The 25089-nt window shown below is 43.5% G+C and overlaps 1 protein-coding gene across 2 annotated transcripts in view; it reads left to right on the top strand.

Annotated features, from left to right (window-relative positions):
* Nucleotides 1-841: 841 nt before the first annotated feature.
* Bcl2l13 (BCL2 like 13) overlaps nt 842-25089 on the top strand; it is a 57450-nt gene continuing 33202 nt past the window's right edge. The window contains exons 1-2 of one of the 2 annotated variants that reach the window (XM_021164684.3): nt 842-999; nt 13644-13804. In XM_021164684.3, coding sequence (XP_021020343.2) covers nt 13693-13804 — 112 coding nt within the window. In that variant the 5' untranslated portion in view covers nt 842-999; nt 13644-13692. Of the gene's footprint in view, nt 1000-13641; nt 13805-25089 lie in introns of those variants that run through there. The other variant, XM_021164685.3, reaches the window with a different exon arrangement.

Here is a 25089-nt window from a genome sequence, read left to right as displayed (position 1 = left end):
TATTTTTCTTTTTCTTTAAGATTTATTTATTATTATATGTAACTACACTGTCACTGTCTTCAGACACAGCAGAAGAGGGTATCAGATCTCATTACAGATGGTTGTGAAGCTACCATGTGGTTGCTGGGATTTGAACTCAGGACCTCTGGAAGACCAGTCAGTGCTCTTAACCACTGAGCCATCTCTCCAGCCCCCAATCTATTTCTTTTTCTTTCTGGTTGATAAGCATTCAGTTTATCTTGGACCACAGGTTGGACATGCGTTTGTAGAGTCAAGAAACAAACATAAGAAACTATAGTCCAGGCAGCTTGCCAGGCAGTGCGAGTAAAAAATGGATTACTACTGTAAGACTCTCTTTATCACCATGGTGCCCGGATCCTGAGTTGTCTCAACCTAGTCATTCCACCCTGCCTTTAAATTGCTTTCCTAACTTTCAGGACAATCTTCTGGCAGTCCTAGGAAGTGTAGTCTTGACCAGCAACCTGAGGGCTTTAGTACTCCAGGAATGCAAAAGTCTGCAGAACTCAGCTTCTGCTATGCCATCAGCTTCTTGTCCCACACAGGGGTGAGCAGGCGTGCGGTGGTGTCTACCTCATCTCCCTTCGCCCAACTTAGCACCGGAAATGACTGGGTGAGGCTACTTATGAAGTCCAGGAATCGAGGATTTGAGCAGCTCCTGGAAAGAGAGGCACAGGACAGCTTCGTACACAGGTCACGCCTGCGCAAACTGACCAGCAGGTGTCAGTGACCCTGCTTTCGTTTCCAGTTGACCGAGCCGCTGGCTTCCGGCTTGGCATTACGCCAGGGCCCCGCCCCTACGCCGCCGTGACGTAGGCGCGCCAGGGTGACCTCACCGTCCAACATGGCGGCGGCGGTAGATTAGGTTCGCGGGTCGAAGCAGCCACTGTCGCTCCTGCACCCTGTGGGAAGCCCCTGCTGCCGCCGCCGCCGCCGCCGCCGCCGTCTCCTTCGTCCCTTGTGGGGCAGGGCTGGAGCCAGGTGAGGGGAGTGGGATTCTGGGGCGGCCCTGGTGGCTGGCGGAGCGGTTTCCATCCGCTGAGGAAGGGGTCTTGGAGACCACCGAGCTGACCACGGTGCTGCCCTGGGCGCGGGAGAAACCGGGCCTGAGGGAGGAGGACCGTGCTGCTCCGCCGCGGCGTCTCGGAACTTCTGGGGGGCTGTTTGGGGCGAATCCGACCTGTCCAGTGCGCCCCCACGCCGGGCGGCTTTTGAACCGGCTGTGTGGCTGCCTGAGGCTCTGGAACTCACCCTTGCTCTACATTCTGTTCTTCACCCAGATCTCGGCTTTGGGAACCAGGGTCTGTTTTGGGGGGCAGACTAGGAAGCGTGAATTCTCGCTCGGAGGAGGGAAGCGTGTGCCATTCACTTAGACCGATTATAGATTAGCTTCGCTAGTGGTGTCCTGTCACAGTGTGAAGGCTTGTTTCTCAGTCTCAGCGCTGGCTGCGTTTTGACACCCATTCGCGGTCCCACGCCACCCCCACCCCCAAGACAAAACAAAACAGACTAGGTCTCCTTACCCCTCGAAGGCGATGCCTTTCACAGTGATTCGGGGTTTTTTGTTTTTCTCTTTTTAAAAACCCTCCTCACATTTTCACGGCATCCTGCATTTCTTGCCTTTACATTATAGTCCTGTGAAGGAGGGAGCCTAGGCTAAGTTGAGGATTTTACTTAGGGGTAAAAATTGAAGCGATCTGCCCAGAAATTCACATGCTTTTGACTGGTAGCTCTGTTAAGCAGTTCGCCATTCCCACGCACAAGTGTTTATCTAAGAGGTCTGTTTTACTCTCAGTGTTTAAAAGTTTTGAACCATGCTGACAGGCCCCTCTGTCTGATATTTAAAAAAAAAGTTTTTGCAAAATTTCCAATTATTCCCCTTGGAGGCTTGGTATAAACCAGACTGTTGATGCTCTCTGCCCTAACTTGTGTGACCTTAGATGTATTGCCACACCCTTGAAATACCTTTCTTCCATTTTGTTTTAACACATAAAGAGTTAGGCAAGTGTGTGGGTAGTGAATCACTTACATTTCACATACACAGTTGGATAAATGTGTCCTGGATGATTATAACAGGGAATTGAAAACATTTAAACAGTTTTTCTACAAAGTCTCCTGGCTCTGGATGATCAGGCACTATTCTAAACTATTTTTTTTTTCAGTCCTTAAAATAACATTTATTTTGGTTTGGCTTTTGAACTCCTGTATCCTAAAATGGCCTTGAACTCTTTTAAATCCTACCTCTTCTGGGTTTTGTTTGTTTGTTTTTGTTTTTTGTTTTGAGACAGGGTTTTTCTGTCCTGGAACTCACTTTGTAGACCAGGCTGGCCTTGAACTCAGAAATACACTTGCCTCTGCCTCCCAAGTGCTGGGATTAAAGGCGTGGCCACCACTGCCCCTTAGATCCTACCTTTTTAACCTCCCCTGAATAGAGATCCAGGAGATCCATGGTTGGGTAACCATGACTGTAGCTTTAAAATGTTAAATTTTACTATTATTGTGGGTGTAATTGTTTGTTTGGATACACATGTGTGTAGGGCAGTAGGCAACTTTGTTTTATTTGGGGTGGGGCACAGGGTCTCTGTAGTCCTGGTTGTCCTAGAGTTTCCTATGTGGACCAGGATTGTCTCAAACTCATAGCAGTCCACCTGCCTCTTCCTTCGAGGGCCTGTGCCACCATGCATGGCCAGAGGGCAACTTTGCGAGTCAGTTTTCTCTTTCCATCTTTACATGGGCTCTAGGAATTAAACTCAAGCTGCTTTCACCCACTGAAGCATTTTTTGTTGTTGGTGTTGTTTTTTTTTGAGGCAGGGTTTCTCTGTGTAGCCCTGGCTGTTCTGGAACTCTGTAGACCAGGCTGGCCTCAAACTCAGAAATCCGCCTGCGTCTGCCTCCCGAGTGCTGGGATTAAAGGCGTGCGCCACCACGCCCGGCTGCATTTTTTTTTTTAAGATTTATTTATTATTATATCTAAGTACACTGTAGCTGACTTCAGATGCACCAGAAGAGGGCATCAGTTCTCATTATGGATGGTTGTAAGCCACCATGTGGTTTCTGGGATTTGAACTCAGGACCTTTGCAAGAGCAGTTGGTGCCCTTAACCACTGAGCCATCTCTCCAGCCCCCACTGAAGCATTTTGTCAGCCCTTGTTTTGTTTTGAAACAGTCTCAGTCCGTGGTCCAGGTTAGCCTTGAGCCTACAGTCAGCCTCCCTAGTGTTAGGATTCCAGAGGGGAACTACCACATCTATCTTAAAATGACCTGTGTCTATGTTCAGGGGTGTACCCTGGAAATTGAATTTAGCCAAATAATGTGAAAGGTTAAATCTACCCATCTTTTAACTTTTGTTTGTTTGTTTGTTTGTTTTTTGAGACAGGGTTTCTCTGTGTAGCCCTGGCTGTCCTGGAACTCACTTTGTAGACTAGGCTGGCCCTGAACTCAGAAATCCACCTGCCTCTGCCTCCCAAGTGCTGGGATTAAAGGCGTGTGCCACCACGCCTGGCTTAACGTATTTTTATTTGACAAATTTATAGTTATATAGTATATTTTTGTCATTTTTACCCTGCTTCCCCGCTTCCCCTCTCCCATTATCTCGTTGTCTTCACCTTCAATTTGTAAAAGGAAATGGTGACACTGCGCACTCTGTAAATTTAACATAGGGGAGGCTGGGTAAGATGGCTGGGAGATCATCTGAGCTAAAGGGGAGACTTTGTCTTAACTTTGGGGGCTGGGGGGCTGGAGAGATGGCTCCGTGGCTATGAGCATGTACTGTTCTTCCTGAGGACCTGAGTGTGATTCCCTGCACCCATATGAGACAGCTAACCTCAGCTAACCCCAGCTCCAGGAGCTCCCATACCTCTGTGGGCACTGCATTGTGTGCGCATACCCACCCACACGTAATTAATAAAAAGTTTTGAACCTTTAAGAAGAAAAAAAAAGAGCCGGGCGTGGTGGCGCACGCCTTTAATCCCAGCACTCGGGAGGCAGAGGCAGGCGGATTTCTGAGTTCGAGGCCAGCCTGGTCTACAAAGTGAGCTCCAGGACAGCCAGAGCTATAAAGAGAAACCCTGTCTCGAAAAACAAAAAAAAAAAACAAAAAAAAAAAAAAAAAAAAAAAAAAAAAAGAAGAAAAAAAAAAAAACAAGGAAAAAGTACTCATTAATACACTTTAACTCCCCACCCTGCACACACACACCTTTTTTTGTTTTTGAGAGAGGATTTCTTTTTTTTTTTTTTTTAACCATAAGCCACCACCATGCAGCTACCTTTTTTTTTTTTTTAAGATTTATTTATTTATTATATGCAAGTACACTGTAGCTGTCTTCAGACACTCCAGAAGAGGGCGCCAGATCTCTTTGCGGATGGTTGTGAGCCACCATGTGGTTGCTGGGATTTGAACTCTGGACCTTCGGAAGAGCAGTCGGGTGCTCTTACCCACTGAGCCATCTCAGCAGCCCCGGAGAGAGGATTTCTTTATGTAGCTCTGACTGTCCTGAATTAGCTGTATTAGTGTAGACCAGGTTGTCCTTAGACTCAGAAAAATCCTATTGCCTCTGCCTCCAGAATGCTAGGATTAAAGGTGTATACTACCACTGCCTGGCAGGTTTTGTCTTTTTCTCTTTTTTTTTTTTTGGTTTTTTGAGACAGGGTTTCTCTGTGTAGCACTGGCTGTCCTGGAACTCACTCTGTAGACCAGGCTGGCCTCGAACTAAGAAATCCACCTGCCTCTGCCTCCCGAGTGCTGGGATTAAAGGGGTGCGCCACCACGCCCGGCTTTTTCTCATTTTTTAATGACAGGGTTTTATAGATCTGAAGCTGATCAGGGGTTAGAGGACCACTTGTAGGTTTCTTCTCTGCTTCTGCTGTGTCAGTTATGGGAATTGGTTAGACTTGGCAGCAAGTAGCTTTCCTTACGCTGGAGCCATCCTATTACACTGTCAAAACAATTTTTTTGCAATTTTTCTTATGAAATATTTTAGACATAAAATTGAAAACATTTAGTATTTCCATTGTCTTTTCTCAGTTTTCAGACATCATTTTGAGTCATATCTCATTCTAAAAAAATGAAATTTTCACCAAGATAAAAAAAATTTTCTTAGATGTATTCATTTTGTTTTATGTGAGTGTATGTGCACCCTGTGGATGCGTGGTGCCCGTAGAGGTCAGGATGGGGAACATCTCCTAGAATAGGAGTTAGGGATGGTTGTTAACCACCATGTGGGTGCTGGGAACCAAACCCAGGTCCTCTGCAAGGGCAGCAGGTGCTCTTAACCTCTGAGCCTTCTCCAGACCCCACACCAAGAACTTTAAGGCAGGTTATCTCTATATCCCTTGTCTCATCTTGAACTGTGATCTTCCTGTCTCAGCCTCCCTAGCCCTGGGATTACAGGCCCTTACCACCCAAATCTGGCTCAGGAATACTAGTTTAGGAGTTTGTTTTTATATTAGGGATCAAATTCACTGTCCTTTGCATGCAGAGCTCTCACTGACCTACACCCTGGCCACTTTTGTTGTTTGCTTTGTGATTTTGTGGAATCGTTTTTCAGGGTTTTTAGGCGCTACTGCTGAGCTACTCTCCTAGCCCAGTAGTAACTGATCTATATCTATATATTGCTGGTTTTGTTTTTATGAGACAGGGTCTCACTCTTTATGTAGCCCAGGCTAGTCTGGAACTCACCGTGTAGCCAGTCTGACCTCAAATTGGTGGCAGTAGTGCCTCAGCCTTCTGAGTGCTAGGATTGCACTGTGGCTGAAAGCTGCTCATTGTTTAGTAGCTTCATGGAGATAGAATTAATTTGCTATACTGTTCAGTTATATAAAATAACAGCTTTCGGCATGTTCAGAGTTGCACAACTGTCTGAGTTTTCGTCACTTCTAAAGAACCCTCACACATTTGGCAACAGCATTGCTCTTGTTAGTTTTTGAGAGAAATCTCTTTGTAGTCTAGGCTTGACCTTTTGATCCATTTGCCACAGTTTTGTTGTTAGGATTATAGGTGTAAGCCGGGCAGTGGTGGTGCACGCCTTTAATCCCAGCACTTGGGAGGCAGAGGCAAGCAGATTTCTGAGTTCGAGGCCAGCCTGGTCTATAAAGTGAGTTCCAGGACACCCAGGGCTGTGGATTCTAGGATTCTAGGTGTATGCTACTGTGCTTGGCAGTAACCATTTTTTAATCTTCATCCTTTTTTCTCCTCTTATTCCTTCTCTTCCTTCCTCCTCCTCATCTTTTTTTTGGAAGGGGGGGTGTTTCAAGACAGGGTTTTTCTGAGTAGCCTTGGCTGCACTAAAACTCAGTAGACCAGGATCTCCAAATTCACAGAAATCCACCTGCCTCTGTCTCCTGAGTGCTGGCATTAAAGGTGTGAGCCACCATCCCTGGCTGAACAATTCCACCTGCCTCTGCCTCCCAAGTGCTGGGATTAAAGGCGTGCGCCACCACCACCCGGTTTGAACAATGTTTTAAGCTTCTATCAGATGGACCTCATATTTCATCTTCTCCAAGTAGCTAGACAGTATAGGCCCATACTGCAGTATCTGGTTTATGTGGCTTATTTTAAAGATTATTTTAAATTACGTGCATCAGCTGGGCGGTGGTGGCTCACACCTTTAATCCCAGCACTTGGGAGGCGGAGGCAGGTGGATTTCTGAGTTCGAGGCCAGCCTGGTCTACAGAGTGAGAGTTCCAGGACAGCCAGAGCTATACAGAGAAACCCTGCCTCAAAAAACAAAAACAACAACAACAACAACAACAAAATTGCGTGTATCTCTGTGTGGGGTATGTATCTGGCTGAGGAGGCAGAGATGTTGAATTTCCTGGGGTTGGAATGTGAGCAATGTTGCAAGTGAACTGCCAGACATGGGTCCTGGGAATTGAACTTGGTCTTCTGCAAGCATGGTACTTGCTCTTAACTATGAAGCCATCTCTTGAGCGTACCCCTCCCCTTATTTTTTTTTAAAGCAATTTAAAATTGTTTCCTTTTTGTCTAAAGCATAAAGTGATCTTGAACATTCATGTCCAAATTGTGCACAGCCATGTTTACATTTCTCTAGCATGTACCTAGAAGTGGAACAATATATTTCTGAATTTTATCTTGCTGTTCTATAAGAAGCTTAACATACTTATTGTTATTGTGAAAGTGAGAATCTGTGTGTAAGGGGGAGGGTTTCATATTAGGAATTCCCCTATGAGTGCATTATCTGTGAGTGCCAACTGCTGAGTGAAGATATTTTTGGGCAGTTGTTAGCACAGGATTGAACCAGAATGTTCCGTTACGCATGTTTTAACTGGAAAGGGACAATCAACACTAGACTAACAATGATGTCTGCTGAAGTCTTAAATTAACACCTCATTCTACAGCAAGAGAGCTGGTTGGGATAGTTTTTGCACTTTTACAAATTTAATTTTGTGCGTACATGTTTAGGTGCATGTGTGTATGTGTATTAATGCATGTGCATATGGAGGCCAGAATTCAACCTTAGGTGGTGGTCTTCAGGAGCATTGTGTTCATTTGTGTGTTTGTGTGTGTGTGTGTGTATATGTGCACGCACAGTCATGCGAATTCTGGGTTTTCAGATCCAGGTCTTAAGACAGCAAGTACCTTCACCTATCTCCCCAGCCTATATTGACCCTGGAATTTGCCACTTGTTTGAATTTGAGATCCGAGCTTGAAAATTTGAGTGTAGTAGCACATGCCTGTAATCCTAGTCTCCTGGGAACCAGAGGCAAGTTCAAGACCAGCCTAGGCAACAGAACAAATTTCAGGTCTATGACATTACAGGACCTTATGTCCCAAAGAAAAACACCCAAACTGAAGCTCATATCTGAGCTTGGGATAGAGTACTTACCATAGATGAGGCCCTCTGTTTGATCCCCAGTACAGGCATACACAGAAAACTATCTGCATATTTAAACATTTGTTTTTTGTTTGTTTGGAGACAGGTTCTCACTGTGTAGCTCTGGCCAGCCTGGGAGTTGCTATGCACAGCAAGCTGGCCTTGGATTCACAGAGATCTGCGTTTGAACTGAGATTAAAAATGTGTGCTACCAGTGCTTTTGTTGTGTTGTTGTTGTTTGTTTTTGAAACGGTTGATTTTAAACTCTTAAATCCTGCTTCTACGAACACTTGAGTTCTGGGACTTCTGCACCACACATGGTTTAATTATTTTTGTGACAATCAAATTAAGGATTTATGCTTTCCCGTTCATTTGTTCCATATGTGAATGTGAGTGAGTGTGTACTGTTGTATGTGTGTGGAGATGACTTGTGGGGGTCTGTTCTCTGTCTCCACACATTGGTTCAGGGGTTTGAGCTGAGGTTATCAAGTTTGGCAGCAAGCTTGGCTCTTGATCACTTCTTTATATAAAGAATTTCTACATGGCTTGAAATGCAAACAACTTTACTAGAGACAATGTAAAGACTGAAAGCAGCTGCGTCCCTCCTTTCAGCACTTAAGATGAAAGCTAAGGTGGCTCAGCAAGTAAGAGTAGTCACCGCTCCTTCAGAGGACTGGAGGGCAGTCCAGACCCCCACAGTTACCACCCTAACTCAGCTCCAGGAGGTCTGTGCCTTCTGATCTCTGCAGGCACAAGGCATGCTTGTAGCACACAGACACACGTGCAGGCAGTAAGTAAAACTTATTTATTTACGTGTATGTTTGTGTCTGCCACAATGTGAGGATGTCTAGGAGGCCAGAAGAGTGAATTAGATCCCCTGCAGCTAGAGTAACAGCAGTTGTGGTCTGCCAGACCTGGATGCCATGGAAGAGTAGGAAGTGCTCTTAACCACTGAGCTATCTTTCCGGATCCTATAAAATAAGTCTTTTTTTTTTTTAAGTAAAGCTGGTATAGTGGTACACATCTGAAAACCCAGCCCTGTGGAAGCAGATCCAGGCAGATTTCTGTGAGTTTGAAGGCCGCCTGATCCGAGATATGGAGTTCAGGCCAGCTGATGCTACAAGAAACCAATTAATCAATAAAAGAAATCAATCAATAAAACAAAACTTGAGAGCTAGAGGTATATAGTACCTTTTTTAAAAAAGATTTGTTCTTATATATATATATATATATATATATATATACATATACATACATATATACATATATATATGTACCTGTGAGTTTATGAGTACCGCATGCAGGTGCCCACAGAGGCCAGAGGGCATTACATTCCATAGAACTGGAATTGCAGGCATTTTATTGTCACCTGATGTGGGCATTGGGAGCCAGGGTCCTCTGCAAGAGCATTGACCACTCCTAACTGATGAGTGTCTCTCCAGCTCATATATAGTACCTTTCATCCAGTTTATCATTTTCCTTTCTTTTCCTTTGCTCCATTGTGGTGGTGGAATATGTGTGAGAGGAGTAAGTAGGGCGTGTGTGTGCAAGTGCATGTGGAGGTCACAGGTTGATGTTGGCAGCTTCCTCAGTTGCTACTCTGTCTTTTTTTTTTTAATTTTAGATAGGGTCTCTATGAACCTAGAGTTCATTGATTGGCCAGCAAGCCCCGGGAATCCATCTCTGCCTATCCAGTGCTGGGGTTACAAGCTTGAACCTCTCCAGGAATCTTGTCTCTGCCTCACACACACCCCATCCCTGTGCTCGAGTTACTTGGCTTTCTATGTACCTGCTGAGGCTCTGAACTCAGGTCTTCGAGATTATGTGGCAAATACTTTACCAACTGCCATATCCTGAGCACTGAGGCTTTGTCTCAGTATGAGAAAGGCTGGGCCTGTGGCTCGGTGGTAGAGCATTTAACCTACCTTCAAGGCCCTGGGTTCAGTCAGCAGTATTGCAAAGGAACAAACAAAACCCTAATTTCATGATCACTGAAAGCCTTCAAAATGGTGTTAAATTTAAATAAATCATCAAATCTTCAGTGCATAGATATTAATAATAGTCCTTAAGTAAGGATGACTTATTCAGGGGCTTACAGCAATCATAGAAACCTCTCAAATGGCCCTGTGAGGGGTTAGGGCTCGGGTTTAAAGATGATTCTGACTAGGCTGGTTGTGCACAGCCTTAATCCCAGCAGAGGCAGATGGATCTCTGAGTTTGAGGCTAGTCTGGTTTGTATAGTGAGTTCCAGGCCAGCCAGGGATAGAGAAACCCTGTCTTAGCTGCCCCTGTACCCTGAAAAAAAATTATTTTGGCTAAACTCAGTAGGGTTATTTTACTAAACTTAGATTTTATTTTTATAAATTATATGTGTGAATGTTTGCCTGCCTGTACATGTACTCTGTGTTGGGTCAACTGGAATTACTGTTACATGGGTGCTGCTGTGTAGATACTGGGAACTGAACCCAGGTCCTCTGCAAGAACAGAAATGTTGTTAACCACTGAGCCTTCCCTCCAGTCCCTAAAATTTTAGATTTTGTTTTTTGTTGTTGTTGGTGGTGGTTTTTGTTTTTGTTTCTTCTTGTTTTTCGAGACAGGGTTTCTCTGTATAGCCCTGGCTGTTCTGGAACTCACTTTGTAGACCAGGCTGGCCTCGAACTCAGAAATCTGCCTGCCTCTGCCTCCCGAGTGCTGGGACTAAAGGCATGTGCCACCATGCCCAGCTCAAATTTTAGATTTTGAAGGCAAATGTAAAGATGGACCTCTAGAAGAAGGTGGTCTAGAAGCCTGGCCAAAGTTTGACCAAATAATCTTTGTCAGTGTTGTTATATAGAGTAGAGAAAAAAGACCTCTGGCCTTACATTTTTCAGGTCTCTTTACAGTCTTATCACAAGAAGTCGTTCCCAAGTTGTAGACCTTAGCTGTTCCACCCCTAGAACTGTTTTAAGGCATTCATAGTGAAGCGATAAGAACATTTTGAGGGTCCTTTCAGTGGTATCCTCACCCTAGGCCACACTCACGGTTCTGGGAAGCCACATGCAGGTTGATAGAGAGAGTAAGAGACGCTCACATACCCCAGGCAGAGGACTCTGAGTTCCTGATGCCTAATGCATTGTTTTGGCTGTAGTAGCCAAACTTAGCTTGTGGTTTTCTTTCTACTCTTCTACCAGCTCCACGCTAGACTGAGAGGTTCCTCTAGATTGTCTCTGTTTTCTTCTTTGCTTTTGTGATCCTCCTGCCTCAGCTCCCTTAGTGCAGAGATCACTCCCAATGCTTCTCAAAAAAGTTTTTTTTTTTTTCTAAATGTATTTTTGTGTGTGGAGGGGGAGCAGGTTGTGTGTGTGTGTGTGTGTGTGTGTGTGTGTGTATGATGATACACATATGGAGGGGGAACAGGTGTGTGTGTGGGGGGGTATACACATGTGGAGGGGGAAGAACAGGTGTGTGTGCGCCATGAACTTGAAGTGCATGGACATATTGTAGGCAAAACACTCATAAAATAATAGGAATAATGAATCCTTTAAAAAGGAAAAGGCCTCACAGTGGTCAAGCACTTGTCCGGCATGGGCAAGGCCCTAGGTTCCATCTCCAGTACCTAGAATCAGAAGGGGAGGAGACTTTTGCCTTTTATTTCTTTTCTCTCTCTTTTTTTTTTTTTGGGGGGGGGGGTTGTTCGAGACAGGGTTTCTCTGTGTAGCCCTGGCTGTCCTGGAACTCACTTTGTAGACCAGGCTGGCCTCAAACTCAGAAATCCGCCTGCCTCTGCCTCCCGAGTGCTGGGATTAAAGGCATGCGCCACCACTGCCTGGTGCCTTTTATTTCAATAATATAATTATACTTTAGATTTATATGTGTGTTTGTATAATTCAGAGACTTTTATAAACTATACATTTAGTATAGTAATCTTTATATAATATACTATAGTATAATTGATGGGGAATTGGACCTCTAAGTGGCTCAGGATAACTTTCAAGTTATCCCCTGCCTCCATCTGTACATACATAAAAAGTTTTAAAAAAAAAGATTTATTTATTTTATTTATATGAGTACACTGAGCTATCTTCAGACACACCAGAAGAGGGCATCAGGCCCCATTACAGTTGGTTATAAGCCACTATGCGGTTGCTGGGAATTGAACTCAGGACCTCAGGAAGAGCAGTTGGTGCTCTTAACCACTGAGCCATCTCTCCAGCCTTGGCTCAGCGGTTAAGAACACTTGTTGCTTTTGTAGGAGACATGAGTTCAGTTCCCAGCACCTGCATGGTAGACCCAGATTCTGGGTTCTGACACTCTCCTCTGACCTGAGATACCAGGCACATATGTGTTACACATATATACATGCAGGCAAAACATTCATACATAAAATAAGTCTAAACATTTTAATTGATAGAGGATTTCTATAGAAAGTTAAATTAGGTTCCAGTAGGGTCCTAGATTCAAAGAGTAAAACTGACTAGAGCTCTAATAGACAGAAAGTTGAGAAGAGTGTTGAGTTGCTGAAAGAGTGAGTTAGGTGGCTAGGCGGGGGTGCATGCCTTTAATCCCTAAAGGCAAACCTCTGAGAGTTTTAGGCTAGCCTGGTCTACAGAGTGAGTTCCAGGACAGCCAGGGCCACATACCTCAAAAACAAAACAAAACAAAACAAAAACCCAAACCAAACCAAACCAACAACAATAAGAAATGAGTTAGGGCACCTAGAAAAATAGTTGGGGAGACATACAGGAGCCAAGGAGAGGTGATTGGATCTGGCTGAGGTCAGGCTGCTAGAGTGGAATGGTTAGGATACTGTCCCTGGCTCACTGCAAGTGTCCCCTCCAGACACCTCCATAAAGAGGAGATTGGCTTTATGGATGCCAGACAACAAATGAGTAAAATAATAAAAAGGTAAATGTCCAAACTACGGTGTTTCTGCTGGCCGATTATGAGAGATCTCAGAAAACGTATATTTTTACCTACTTATTTATTGTGTATCTGTGTCCTGCATGTGCCTCAGTGTGAGTATGGAGGTCAGAGGACAAGTTGTGGGATATTAGATGTAAGATTTTTGAACTAAGTATAATTTAAAAACTATTTTAATTTTAAATTTCTTGTATATATGTGCACATGCCCATAGCAGCCCGAGACATCAGAGTCCTCCAGAACTGCAGTTACAGGTGCTGGGAGCTGACTCGGGTCCTCTGCAAGAGCAGTGTGCTCCTAACTGCTAAGCCAGGTTTCTAGGCCCACAAACCATAAGTTTTAAATTGCTTGGCATTCTGTATAGCTCTGTGAAGTCCCACAGGTTGCTGTGTCCTGCTAGGAAAGTGAATTATATCTTTGTTCAACATATCCACATTGTTATGGATATATTGAGGAGATTATTATTAAAAGAAATGAAAAACATAAGTGGGGATGGGGTTCAGGATGTGGAAATAGAAAAGTCAGGAAGTTCCAGGGAGGTGGCTTAGTGCGGAGAGGTGCTTGCCCTGCAGGCCTGCCCACTGAGTTTGATTCCCAGAACCATGGCAGGGCGGATGGAAGTAGAGAACTGATTCCATATGCACACCATGGCACATGCTGTCCCCCACCAGACAGTACAAAAGTAAATAGGAAAGAGTAAAAAACCAAAAAAGGAAATCTACTCTTGAATAATTTGAATAATTAAGTTACTGTTTGTATGGAGATTAAACAGTTATTAAGACTACTGGGAAGAAACTGTTGAGACTTTTACTTTGGGAGTTAGAAGAGTAATTGGCATCAGTGAGAAGTTGATTGGTTTGTAACCAACTTTAAACTGAATCCTTTTGTTTTTAGATTTTCAGCATCCCGAATAGACCTCCTTGGAGCTCCTTCAGCCAATTCAATGGCGTCCTCTACGACTGTGCCTCTAGGATTTCACTATGAAACAAAGTACGTTGTTCTCAGCTACTTGGGACTTCTTTCTCAGGAGAAACAACAAGGTCCCTCACCCCCAGGTACTGTCTTTGGTTTGTGGTTATGATGCTCATTATAAGGACTTGATCTGTAGTAGTAGCGTCTGAGTAATGTGCATGTGTGAGGTCCAGCAGTGTTACCAAGTTATAGAGAGCAGTCACCTACCCTCTCCTGCTCCATTCCTAGTTGCCACTGCTTTTGATGGTTTTTGTTTTGATGTTTGGTTTGTTTTTTTCATTCTGTTTTATTTCAAAATGTTTATAAGTGTGTATCTGTGTGGGTGTGTTCACTTCACGATGTGTGTGTGGTAGTCAGAAGACAGCATTGGTGAGTTAACCCTTTTTATCCACCCTAGCAGTCCTGGAAACCCAACTCAGGTCATCAGGCTTTTTGGCAGACATCTTTACCTCCTTAGCCATTTTACCACACTTTGTCTGAGACAGGATCTGACCATGTAGCCCTGCCTGTCCTGAAACTTGTTATGTAGACCAGGCTACCCTTCAATTTGGGTCATTTCTACCTCTGCCTCCCAAGTGCTGAGAATGTAGGCAAGTGGTTGGCCTTCCTTCCTTCCTTCCTTCCTTCCTTCCTTCCTTCCTTCCTTCCTTCCTTCCTTCCTCTTTTAAACATTTATGTGTATGAGTGCTTAACTGGCATACATGTATGTGTACCTGGTGCATGTAGATGTCAGAAGAGGGCAATGGATTCCCTGAAACTAGAGTTACAGATGGTCGTGCACTAGGGGCCAGCCCTGGCGTTGGGGTCTTCTTTCTGGTCGGTTCTTCTTGAGGCAGCGGAGAGGGAAGAGTGTTGGTGGGGGTAAGACTTTGTTTTATGAGATATTTAGGGTTGCTGTACAATAAAACATTTACTTATCTAAGTCTAAGTTACTGTGTTACTGTAGCTGACCTGCCTTCTGTGATCCTCTGAGGCCAGAAACTGCAGTCTCTGGCACTTAGCACTTAGCACCTCATCCTAACACAGCAGGAGATTAAGTAAAGGATTAATTGCTAGAGCCTTTTGTCCAGATGCCTTTTGCTTGTCGGACTAGGGGGAAGTTTGGAGCAATAAACTTCTACTGAACCAGGAGAAGACAATAACACTCGGAAAAAAAAAACCATTTTTATATAAGCGAATATTCATAATCTCATGTAAGTTCATATACAGATTCATGCATGCTCCTTTATTCATTTATACATTTCCATTCAAACCCAGTTGGGCCCAGCTTGCATGCATTCTCACAATTACATACTTACACACATACATCCATACTTACATATGCATATGGAGCAAAAGACCCAGCACCAGTGCAGAAGAAGTCACTCATTCTGGATGAAAAATGAGCTCTAATCTTTATTGCATAGAGAAAGAAAAGGCTTCTACCCTTTTAATGCTAAATGAATCAAACCCATGTTTGTGAGAAAAAAGCTTTGTTCCTTTTTTTTTTTTTATTGTTATATGTAAGTACACTGTAGCTGTCTTCAGACACACCAGAAGAGGGCATCAGATCTCATTATGGATGGTTGTGAGCCACCATGTGATTGCTGGGATTTGAACTCAGGACCTTCAGAAGAGCAGTCAGTGCTCTTAACCACTGAGCCATATCTCCAGCCCCACTCCTTTTTGGCTTTTCAAGACAGTTTCTCTGTGTAGCCCTGGCTGTCCTGGAACTCACTCTGTAGACCAGGCTGGCCTCAAACTCGGAAATCCACCTGCCTCTGCCTCCCAAGTGCTGGGATTACAGGTGTGCACCACCACTGCTTGGCCCTTTGTTCCTTTTAATGAGACTAAGCCTGGTCCTTACCATGGGACAGAACAGGTCCCATGGTAAGGAGAAGCCTGCCTGCTCCTTCTGCTCTCTGCAGCGTCTTCTTTTTTCCTCTTTCCCTCTGCATTCTGCACATTGCTCTCTTAGTATTTTATGTTATCTATAGTTTCTATGTTATTCGCGCTGCATCCTTCTAATCTCGCTCTCCTTCTGCTCTGATGTCACAATAATGCTCTAATTCTCAATGCCTTTTCTCCCAATGCTGGGCCTATACTTCTAAGTTCTTCTTGAGTTTGGTTCTGTCTAAAAAGTGTTCTGTCTAAAAACTTGTCCACAGCTCAGTTCTTCTCACCTCTGTTCTTCTCAGTTCAGTTCTGACTCTTCTCTTTGTCCTCAGCACTTACAGCATCTTTCAGAATACATGATCGTATGTTACAAAGTTCATCACAAGTTCACACAAAAATCAAATCATAAAATTGAAGTAGAAGTTTACAACTGAGATGTTTCCATGCAGAGCCATTAGGAGTAATTATCTAACTAAACATCCATCACCTGTCCCAGCATCACAGGCTCACTGAAGGTTTAAAACCCTAAGTTACTAGCAAAGTTTTGTATGGATAAACCCAGTCAATATTTTATCTTCTGTCCTAGCACCTATAATAAATCATTAGTTCCCTTTTTATGACCTTTGGTTAATTGTTTTACAACTTCTTGGAATGTGCTCTGAGTAGGAGAAAGTCTGGTTACCGTCTAAGAGCAATTAACTGGTGACACTTGGAAGACTGGCAGAGTTCTCATTGCAGTTTTGACTATCAGAAAAGGACCTAATAGCAGCCCCACTATAAAAGAGCTTAATAATCACAGATATAGTTATAGGAATTCTTATAGGATCATCATTAAACTTAAGTCATCTATTTGTCTATATAACATCACTACAAGACATTACATCTTCGTGGATCTGCAGAGATCTGCTCTAAGGGGGTGTGCTACTACTTAGTGATTGTTATATTTGTTTAATAATAACAGGAAAAGCATATTAATAGCAGGAATCATTCCTAAAATGAATCTCTTATAGTCTTGTTTAATAAGGGCGCACCTGTTGCAGATTATATAATAATCTGAAGCAGGCCATTTCAGGATGATCACCTGCTAGTTATTAGCTTGTCCCATCATGGCTCCTGACAGTTGTGAGTTAGGGTGTCTTAGTTATGGTTTTATTGCTGTGAAGAGACACCATCACCATGACCAGTTCAGCTGTTAAAGGAAGACATTTAATTGGGGCTGGCTTACAGTTTAGAGGTTTAGTCCATTATCATCATGTGGGAAACATGGTGGAGTGCAGGCAGATGGGTGATGGAAAAGGAGTTGAGAGTTCAACTTGATTCAAAGGCAACAGGAAGAGAACTGGCTTGAGCATCTGAGACCCCAGTAACACCACCTCCAACAAGACCACAACTCCTATAATACCACCCTCATGAACCTGTGCGGCCACTTTCATTTAATTACCACAGTGTGGAGGTCAGAGGACAACTGTGGTTTTTGTGTTTTTTTAAGATTTATTGAATTTATATGAGTATGGTGCAGAAGACAGCTGTGTTGACAGTTGATTCTCTCCCTCCACCTTTGTTTGTGACATGGTCTTACTGTATCCTTGGCAGAATTGGAACTTGATATGTAGACCATGCTAGTACTGAACTTACAGACACACACCTGCCTCTACTTGTTGAGAGTTGGGTTTCAGTGTGTTTGCAGCCAGATGCCTGGTTCTGTTTTTGTTTTTGTTTTTTTGAGTAAAGGTCTCATGTAGACCAGATTGATTTTACCTAGTGGTACATTCCTCTATTCTAGTACTTATCAGGTGCGGACAGGAGATCCAGGAATTCAAGTCCATTTTTAGCTACATAGAGAAATCAAGGCCAATCTGGGCTACATGAGACCTTGTCAGCAAATAAAAAACTAAGACCCTGAGGGTGGCTCAGGAGGTAGAAGGAGTGAACCAGTCATAAGTGTCCCCTGAACTCCAGGCATGTGACATGCTGTGCCTACACATACATGCAGGCTAAATTTAAAAAAAAAATCTTATAATTGACTATTGAATGTTAAATTTATGTAAGATGTTCAGATATCTGAGAGACTAATTTTCAATATAATTTTTTGTATTATAATATATGTACTCATCTTGATTTAAAATTGTTTTATTACATTTTTATGATGCATGTGTGCACAGTGAGTGTGTGTGTGTGTGTGTGTGTGTGCGCGCGCGCGTGTGTGTAGGAGAGAGAGGGAGGGAGGGAGGGGGAAAGAGGGAGAGGGAGGAAGAAGGGAGGAAGGACAGCCAGTTTGTGAGAGTTGGTTCTCTCCTACTGTGTGAGTCCTGGAGATGGAGCTTACGTGAGCTGAGATGTGCACATGTACACATGTGTGCACACATAAGTAATAAAAACATTTTTAACAATGGAAAACATCAAAAGTAATGTGAAACCCACCAATCTTGTCTTGCTCTTGTCTTCCCTTTCCCCTTTCTCTTGTTTGTTTGTTTTTTTTTTTTTTAATGTTTTTTTTATGTTTTTTGTTTTGGGGACAAGGTCTTTCTATGTAGCCCTGACTGGTGTGGAAGTTGCTATGGAGATCAGGCTTCCATCTCATAGAGATCTACCTGCTTCAGTCTCTTCAGAGTTAGGATTCAAGTCCTACACCAGCACTTCCAACGCTCTCCTGCTGCTTTTCATCCTTCCTTAGTCTCCTGGAGGGATGAGTGTGGATAGACTGCTGGAGCTTCCAGGTTCTTCACACTGAATGGCATGGAGGTGGCTTCAGAGACTGACCTACTGGTTGACCCTGTGTCAGGTTCTCAAGCTGTTCTGGGATTGGCTGACTTCTGTCTTTGCCGTCCACTTACGACATCACATGCATTTGTCACCACAGATGGCTTGTGTTTTTCATTTGGATCAAAATAGTACTTTGTTTTTCTTCAGATTTTTCTCTTTGACTTTTGTGTTACTTACAGGTATACTAATTAATCTTCAAGTATTCAGGGCTTTTATTTTTATTTTTTATTTTTTTGGTTTTTCGAGACAGGGTTTCTCTGTATAGCCCTGGCTGTCCTGGACCTCACTTTGTAGACCAGGCTGGCCTCGAACTCAGAAATTCACCTGCCTCTGCCACCCAAGTGCTGGGATTGGCTTTTATTTTTATTATTAGTCTTTTATTAGTCTTTTTATTACTGACTCCTAGCTTAATTCTATTGTGGTCTGATTAAATATAGCATGATTTAAGATTTAATTAATCTCAATATCATAAATTTTTTAAAAGATTTATTTATTTTATATACATGAGTACATTGTCACTGTCTTCAGACACCCCAGAAGAGGGCATTGGATCTCATTACAGATGGTTGTGAGCCACCATGTGGTTGCTGGGAATTGAACTCAGGACCTCTGGAAGAGCAGTCAGTGCTCTTAACCGCTGAGCCATCTCTCCAGCCCCTTGATGAGTTTTTATAGTTTGGTGATATTTTGTTTTTTCTATTATTTCAGGATAGTAAACACCATACTTTGCCTTCTCTTGATCATCAAAACCTACACTGTTCTGCCTTAAAGCCAGACTATTCAAACCCCCTTTCTTCTTTCCTTGTTTGACACGTCGGCACTTACAGGCGAGATAAGAGAGAACGAACAGTGTGGTGTGTTCGTCGGCATGGGAGTTCAGTGGTGAGGAGTTAGAGTCACAGCAGTGTAACTGTGGTTGTGATAAGCAGCAGTACGAAGCCAAAGCAGAGCCTGGCTGCAGCTGTCATCTTTGCTGGCCTGGAAAGAGCCCTCAGCCACACATGGATGAGGGTGGCTGTGTTCCATTAAATCTTACTTTGGGCCCTTATTTCCTGCTCAGTTGTTCGTATTTTCTTTTCTTCCTTTTTGTTAGTACTGAGATTGAACCTGTAACATCATGAACAAATACTAAAATGACAACCGTGCCCCCTTTCCCCTGTCTGATAAGAACGGGTCTGGAGCTGTGGCCAGGGCCACATTTTGTAAAGCTCTTCTTTAGCTTTTTTTGATTCTTGTTATCCCCACCTTCATAGCTGATTTTGTGTACATGTCCCAATTTTTTGTTTTTAAAATTTATCCCCCTTCTGGGGCTGTGGAGATGGCTCAGTGGTTAAGAGCACTGGCTGCTCTTCTAGAGGACTGGAGTTCATTTCCCAGCACCACATGGTGGCTCACAGCCTGGTCTCTATATATATAACTAAACCTAAACATGAAGTCTGTGTGTTGGTAGATGTCACTTAAGAAGCTGGGCCCTGCCGGGCGTGGTGGCGCACGCCTTTAATCCCAGCACTTGGGAGGCAGAGGCAGGAGGATTTCTGAGTTTGAGGCCAGCCTGGTCTACAGAGTGAGTTCCAGGACAGCCAGAGCTACACAAAGAAACCCTGTCTCAAAAAACAAAAACAACAAAAGAAGCTGGGCCCTGGGCTGGAGAGATGGCTTATGGTTAAGAGCACTGGCCGCTTTTCTACAGGATTCAGGTTCAATTCCCAGCCCCCACATGGCAGCTCACAACTGTATGCAACTCCAATTACAGGGCCTCCTTGGGCACCAGACATGCATGTGGTACATAGATATATACACAGACAGAACACCCATACACATAAAAATAAAGAGGAAGAGGCTGAGGCCTGCCTGAAGATCAGGAGTTAAGGCTAGTCTTGTCTAGCCCGGGCTATATGGGAATTTCTCAAAAACAAAATAAGACTAGAAACATGGCTAAGTGATAAAGAGCACATAGTACTCTTCAGGAGGACCTGGGTTAGCACTCATGTTAGGTGTGAGTCACGGCACCCACAACCACCTGTAACTCTACCTTGGTGGGGAGTCTAGAACCTCTGGCCCTCACATGTGTACTGTGGATATATACATGACATACACGCATGAGCACATACATTCATAATAACAAGAATTAAAATTTAAAAATTGGTAGCTGTCCTTATTGTTTTTTCCCCCGAGACAGGGTTTCTCAGTGTGGCCCTGGCTGCCCTGGAACTCGCTTTGTAGACCAGGCAGTTCATTCAGTGCAGGAGGCAGTACAGTGGAGGTGAGCTCAGTTCGCTCAGCAGAGGCAGCTGACGTCAGAGAATATGGAGGCTTCAGAAGATTAGAACAAATTGCCAAAGTTAGCTCTAGCTCAGGCAGAGCAATTCAGAAAGAGGCTGAGAGAAGCTAGATTGAGCCAGGCAGCTTGGAGAGGAGTGTAAGCCAGAACAACTGAGCTGAACCAGCCTGCCAGAGCCAGCCTTGCTGTGTTCAGTAAGCACTCTGTCTACCACTGAGCTTCAGAGCCTTACTGTGAGCCCTACTTGGCCTTAAGCATATGACCTCTCTGCTGAACGAAGCCTTCTGGATGCTGAGATTACAGGCTTGCACCACCAAGCATTAGAGCAACCCCCCTAGGAAAGCACTGGTTTCTTGTGGCTTCCTTGTTACCCGTTTATTCCCTGAAATGTGGTGTGGCTCTCAGCCCTGTGTCATCGTCTATGAATAGGATTTATGATAGCACTGTGGTTAGTTAGGGTTTGGTTTCAAGTCTGTGGAGCAGTAACTGAGAAGTGGCTGCAGAAGGTGGGGCTGTCCATGGCTGGGGGTTTTCTGTCACATTGTGTAGTCTTCATTATTTCCTACGTGAGTCTTGCTCTGGGTGTGCTTTTCCATGAGTAGTTAACTCTTCCCTGGCTTTTCTGAATGAGGCTTCTGTACTGCACTCTTCCGTGTTAAGTCTTTTCTTTCTCTTTGTGTTTTTGTTTGTTCCTTTTTTCTTTGACACAGGGTTTCGTGCAGCTTAGCTGGCCCTGATCTAGGCTGGGATTACCAGTGTAAGCTACCATACTTAGTTTGAGTTATATATTTTGACTGCTTCGAATCCTTCTGCCTTGCATATTAATTACATGCCAAGTGATATGTTTTATTACATTCAACTTGGCATATATTAACATAAACTGCTTTGTTTCTGTGCTCATTATTAATACAGATTTAATAAGAAGACATTTCTATTCTTTTTTTTTTTTGTATAGTACTGGGAGTTGAACCCAGGGTCTCATGGATGCTAATTATATGTCTTACCTCTGAGCTACAGACCCAGCTTTATATAATTCTTTTTTGGAAGGATAGTTACATTGCCATCAGTAATGTTTCAGTCACATACATGTGTTTGTAATAACCTCGTATTATGCCTTCTAAAACTGCAAGTACCTGCTGTTTGTCTAATTCCCTATGACTTTAGCTCTTAGGTGCTTATCATTTTGTGACTTGTGACTTACATTATGGTGTGTCTCTTTCCTTCTTAAGGCAGAGTATCTGTATACACCACACTTTATTTACCCATTCACCTGTTTATGGAGATTTGGGTTTTCATACATTTTAGCTATTGTGAGTAATTCTGCCTTGAACATGGATGTACAAATATGTGCTAAGTTCCTGCTTTGAGCTCTTTCTGTTGTTTGGAGATTAGGTCTCGTGTAGCCCAGGCTAGCCATGAATTGTATGTGTAGCTGGAGGTGACCTTGAAGTCTTGAGTGTTGACATTTTAGGTTGATGGGCCTGTGAGGTGACTGAGCATGGGGAGCATGTCACATGAAACATGCCTGTTTATGTGACAGTCGGGATGGCACCCAGGGCTATATTGCGTGCCAGCAAGCATGCAGCCAACTGAGCTACATCCCTGCCTCTTGTTTTAAATTCTGTCTGGAATATATCCCAGATGTAGGATTGCTTTGTCATATGTAATTCTATATTTAAATATTATTTATTTGGACTTTTTGAAACGGAGCCTCACTAGCCCAGGTTGGCCTGGAACTTTGTATCCTAATTTAGCCTCAAACTCACTGCAGTCCTCTTAAGATTATTCTAAGTGTAAACCACCATACTTTGTGTGTGTGTGTGTGTGTGTGTGTGTGTGTGTGTGGTACATATGGAGGTCATAGGACAACTGTCTGGAATTCTCTCCATCTTCGTGTGGGTTCTAAGGGTAGAACTCGGGTCACCATGCTTGTGCTGCAAGCCCCTTTACCTGCTGAGTCATGTCTTAGGCCCTTAGCTCCCAAGCCCTGGTAGTTCTAATCTGTCTTTCTGTAGTGGCTAATGTGTTGAACACACTTTTATGTGCTACTGGCCATTTGTGTGTCTGTGGGGAAATCTGTTTCCTATCCTTTTTTCTTTTTTCTTTTTTTTTTTTTTTGTTTTTTTGAGACAGGGTTTCTCTGTGTAGCTCTGGCTGTCCTGGAACTCACTCCATAGACCAGGCTGGCCTCGAACTCAGAAATCCGCCTGCCTCTGTCTCCCAAGTGCTGGGAGTAAAGGCGTGTGCTACCACACTCAACTGCTGTTGTCACTCTTTATAACTTACAAACTTGAGAGTTGATGTTAGCTCATATTTGTTTGTTTGTTTTATCTTAATTTCCTTTCTATTGCTGTGATAAGTAAACACCATGATGAAAAGTAGCTTGGCTTATGTGTTCTGAACACAGTCTGTCATTGAGGGGAGCCAAGGCAATAACCCAAACACGGCAGAAGACTGGAGGTTAGGCACTGAAGCAGAGGCAGTGCCACAGAGCACCACCTGCCTGGGGTGATAACTGCCCTCAGTGGGCTGGGCCCACCCACATGTACTGTTATTCAAGAAAATGTCCTATAGACTCACCTACAGGCTGATCTGATGGAGTCATTTTCTCAGTTGAAGTTACCTCTTTCCAAATGACCCTAGCTTGTATCAAGTTGACAAAAAAACAAAACAAAACAAAACAAAAAACAAAAAAAACCAAAAAACAAACAAACAAAAAAAAAACAGAAAGAAAAAAGGAAACAAGCCTGTGGGGGCAGGGTGTCATTGTATTGCTTTGCTGACCTGTAACTCAGGAGATTTGCTTGTCTCTGCCTCCCAAGTGCTGGGGTTAAAGGAGTATCCCATCACGCTCAGCTACTTAATTTAAAATGTAATTAGTTAATTAATTAATTTAGAGACAGTCTCACATTGCTTTCCTGGGATTCTCTATGTAGACTGGTCAGAGATCCTTTTCTCTCTGCCCCTTAAGGGCTGGGATTAAAGATGTGCACCACTATCTCATCTGAAAAACATTATTTTTAGGCTTATTTATTTTATATTATGCACCTTAGTGTTTTACCTGCCTATATGTATGTGTACCACATGTATCCCAGGTGCCTGCAGAGGTCTAAAGGAGAAGATCAGGCCGTTTCTCCGGTCTGACCTTAGGGGTGACTTAGTATGTCTCAGTTTGGAGATTTATAGCTAGAGTTTACTTCTCTCTGATTTAGCCTATTCAGTTGGCCACAAAGTGCTAGTGGTCCTTAACTGGAGAGTTCTGGGCTAGTCTCAGTGCTGGGACGCGCTGGCTGCTGACTCGGTGAGCTCTTAGTCTGGTTGAGGTGGGTGGATCTCAGTGTGCTGAATATTTGCCCCGGGAGTCATTGAACAGGATTCATGCGGCATTGGCCCTGCTGTGTAGTTACGTCTGGGTGGAGAGGATTAATTAGATGAAGATCACTGAGTCTGTCTGTCCTTGGGTGGGTAGCTAGCTAGCCTTTTGTATCCTAATACTGGGGTAGGCTTTCCACATGGCTTCTTATCAAGTATGACAACTTGTCCTGTGTAATCAGCATCATGTCAGTTCATGAGAATGGGAACTCCTTGAATCAGCTGCTTCTCCTAAATCTGCTGGGGTGTGAGGCATATGGTAACCAAGAAAATGTCATTTACTGTGTGGGCTGCTGCTGGTGGCAGGGACTGTGTGGGGCTGTGTATGCTTTAGACGTGCATGTCTTCCAGAAAGAAGCCCATGACAGATGGCATCACTTCTTATTTGAGACTGTGTACAAAAACTTTAATCATACATTCTACGGTTCCATAATAAATCACTTAACAGAATGACTTCCTTCTTCCTCCCTCCCTCCCTCCCTCCCTCCCTCCCTTCTATCTCTACTGTCCTTGAAGTTGTGACAGTTCTTATGCCTCAGCCTCCCAAATGCTAGGATTACAGGCATGAGCTACCACTGCAGATAGAAGGTCTGTTTTTAAACATTGTTTTTTCATGGATTATTGGTGCATGGGCAAGTACTGATGAGGCCTCGTTGATTTACAGACTGTCGTTCTAAAGCTGAGGTCTTTTCTTATGCTTCGGTTAGTGGATATAGTTCTATTAAGTGTGGAGGCAGTAGTTGAGCTCTGATTCCTTTCTTCCCTTCCTTGTATTCCCTATCTTGATCCACTGCCCTAAATAAATGGAGTGTTTACTGCCCTGTATATGTGGTTGCTTAGTTTTTACATTCTCTTGTAGAATATCGCTTCTCAGTTTACTTACTTTTTAATTTATTTTCCCATTCTAGTAGCCTCAAAGCAGTAGTAAATAACTTTTTATTTCTTTAAATTTATATTTGAACCATTTTTTTTGTCTGTATAAGTGATGGAAATTCAGTTTCTTCTTGTCTCTTTCTACCAGCAGTTGTGTATATGCAGTGAGGTTGTGTTCTGTGCGTAGTCTTCTATCCACTGTGA

The sequence above is a fragment of the Mus caroli genome, unplaced genomic scaffold, assembly GCF_978045245.1.
Source record: "Mus caroli unplaced genomic scaffold, Mus_caroli_1 scaffold_7, whole genome shotgun sequence".
Lineage (NCBI taxonomy): Eukaryota > Metazoa > Chordata > Mammalia > Rodentia > Muridae > Mus > Mus caroli.
This window is presented reverse-complemented; position numbering and strand designations above follow the sequence as displayed.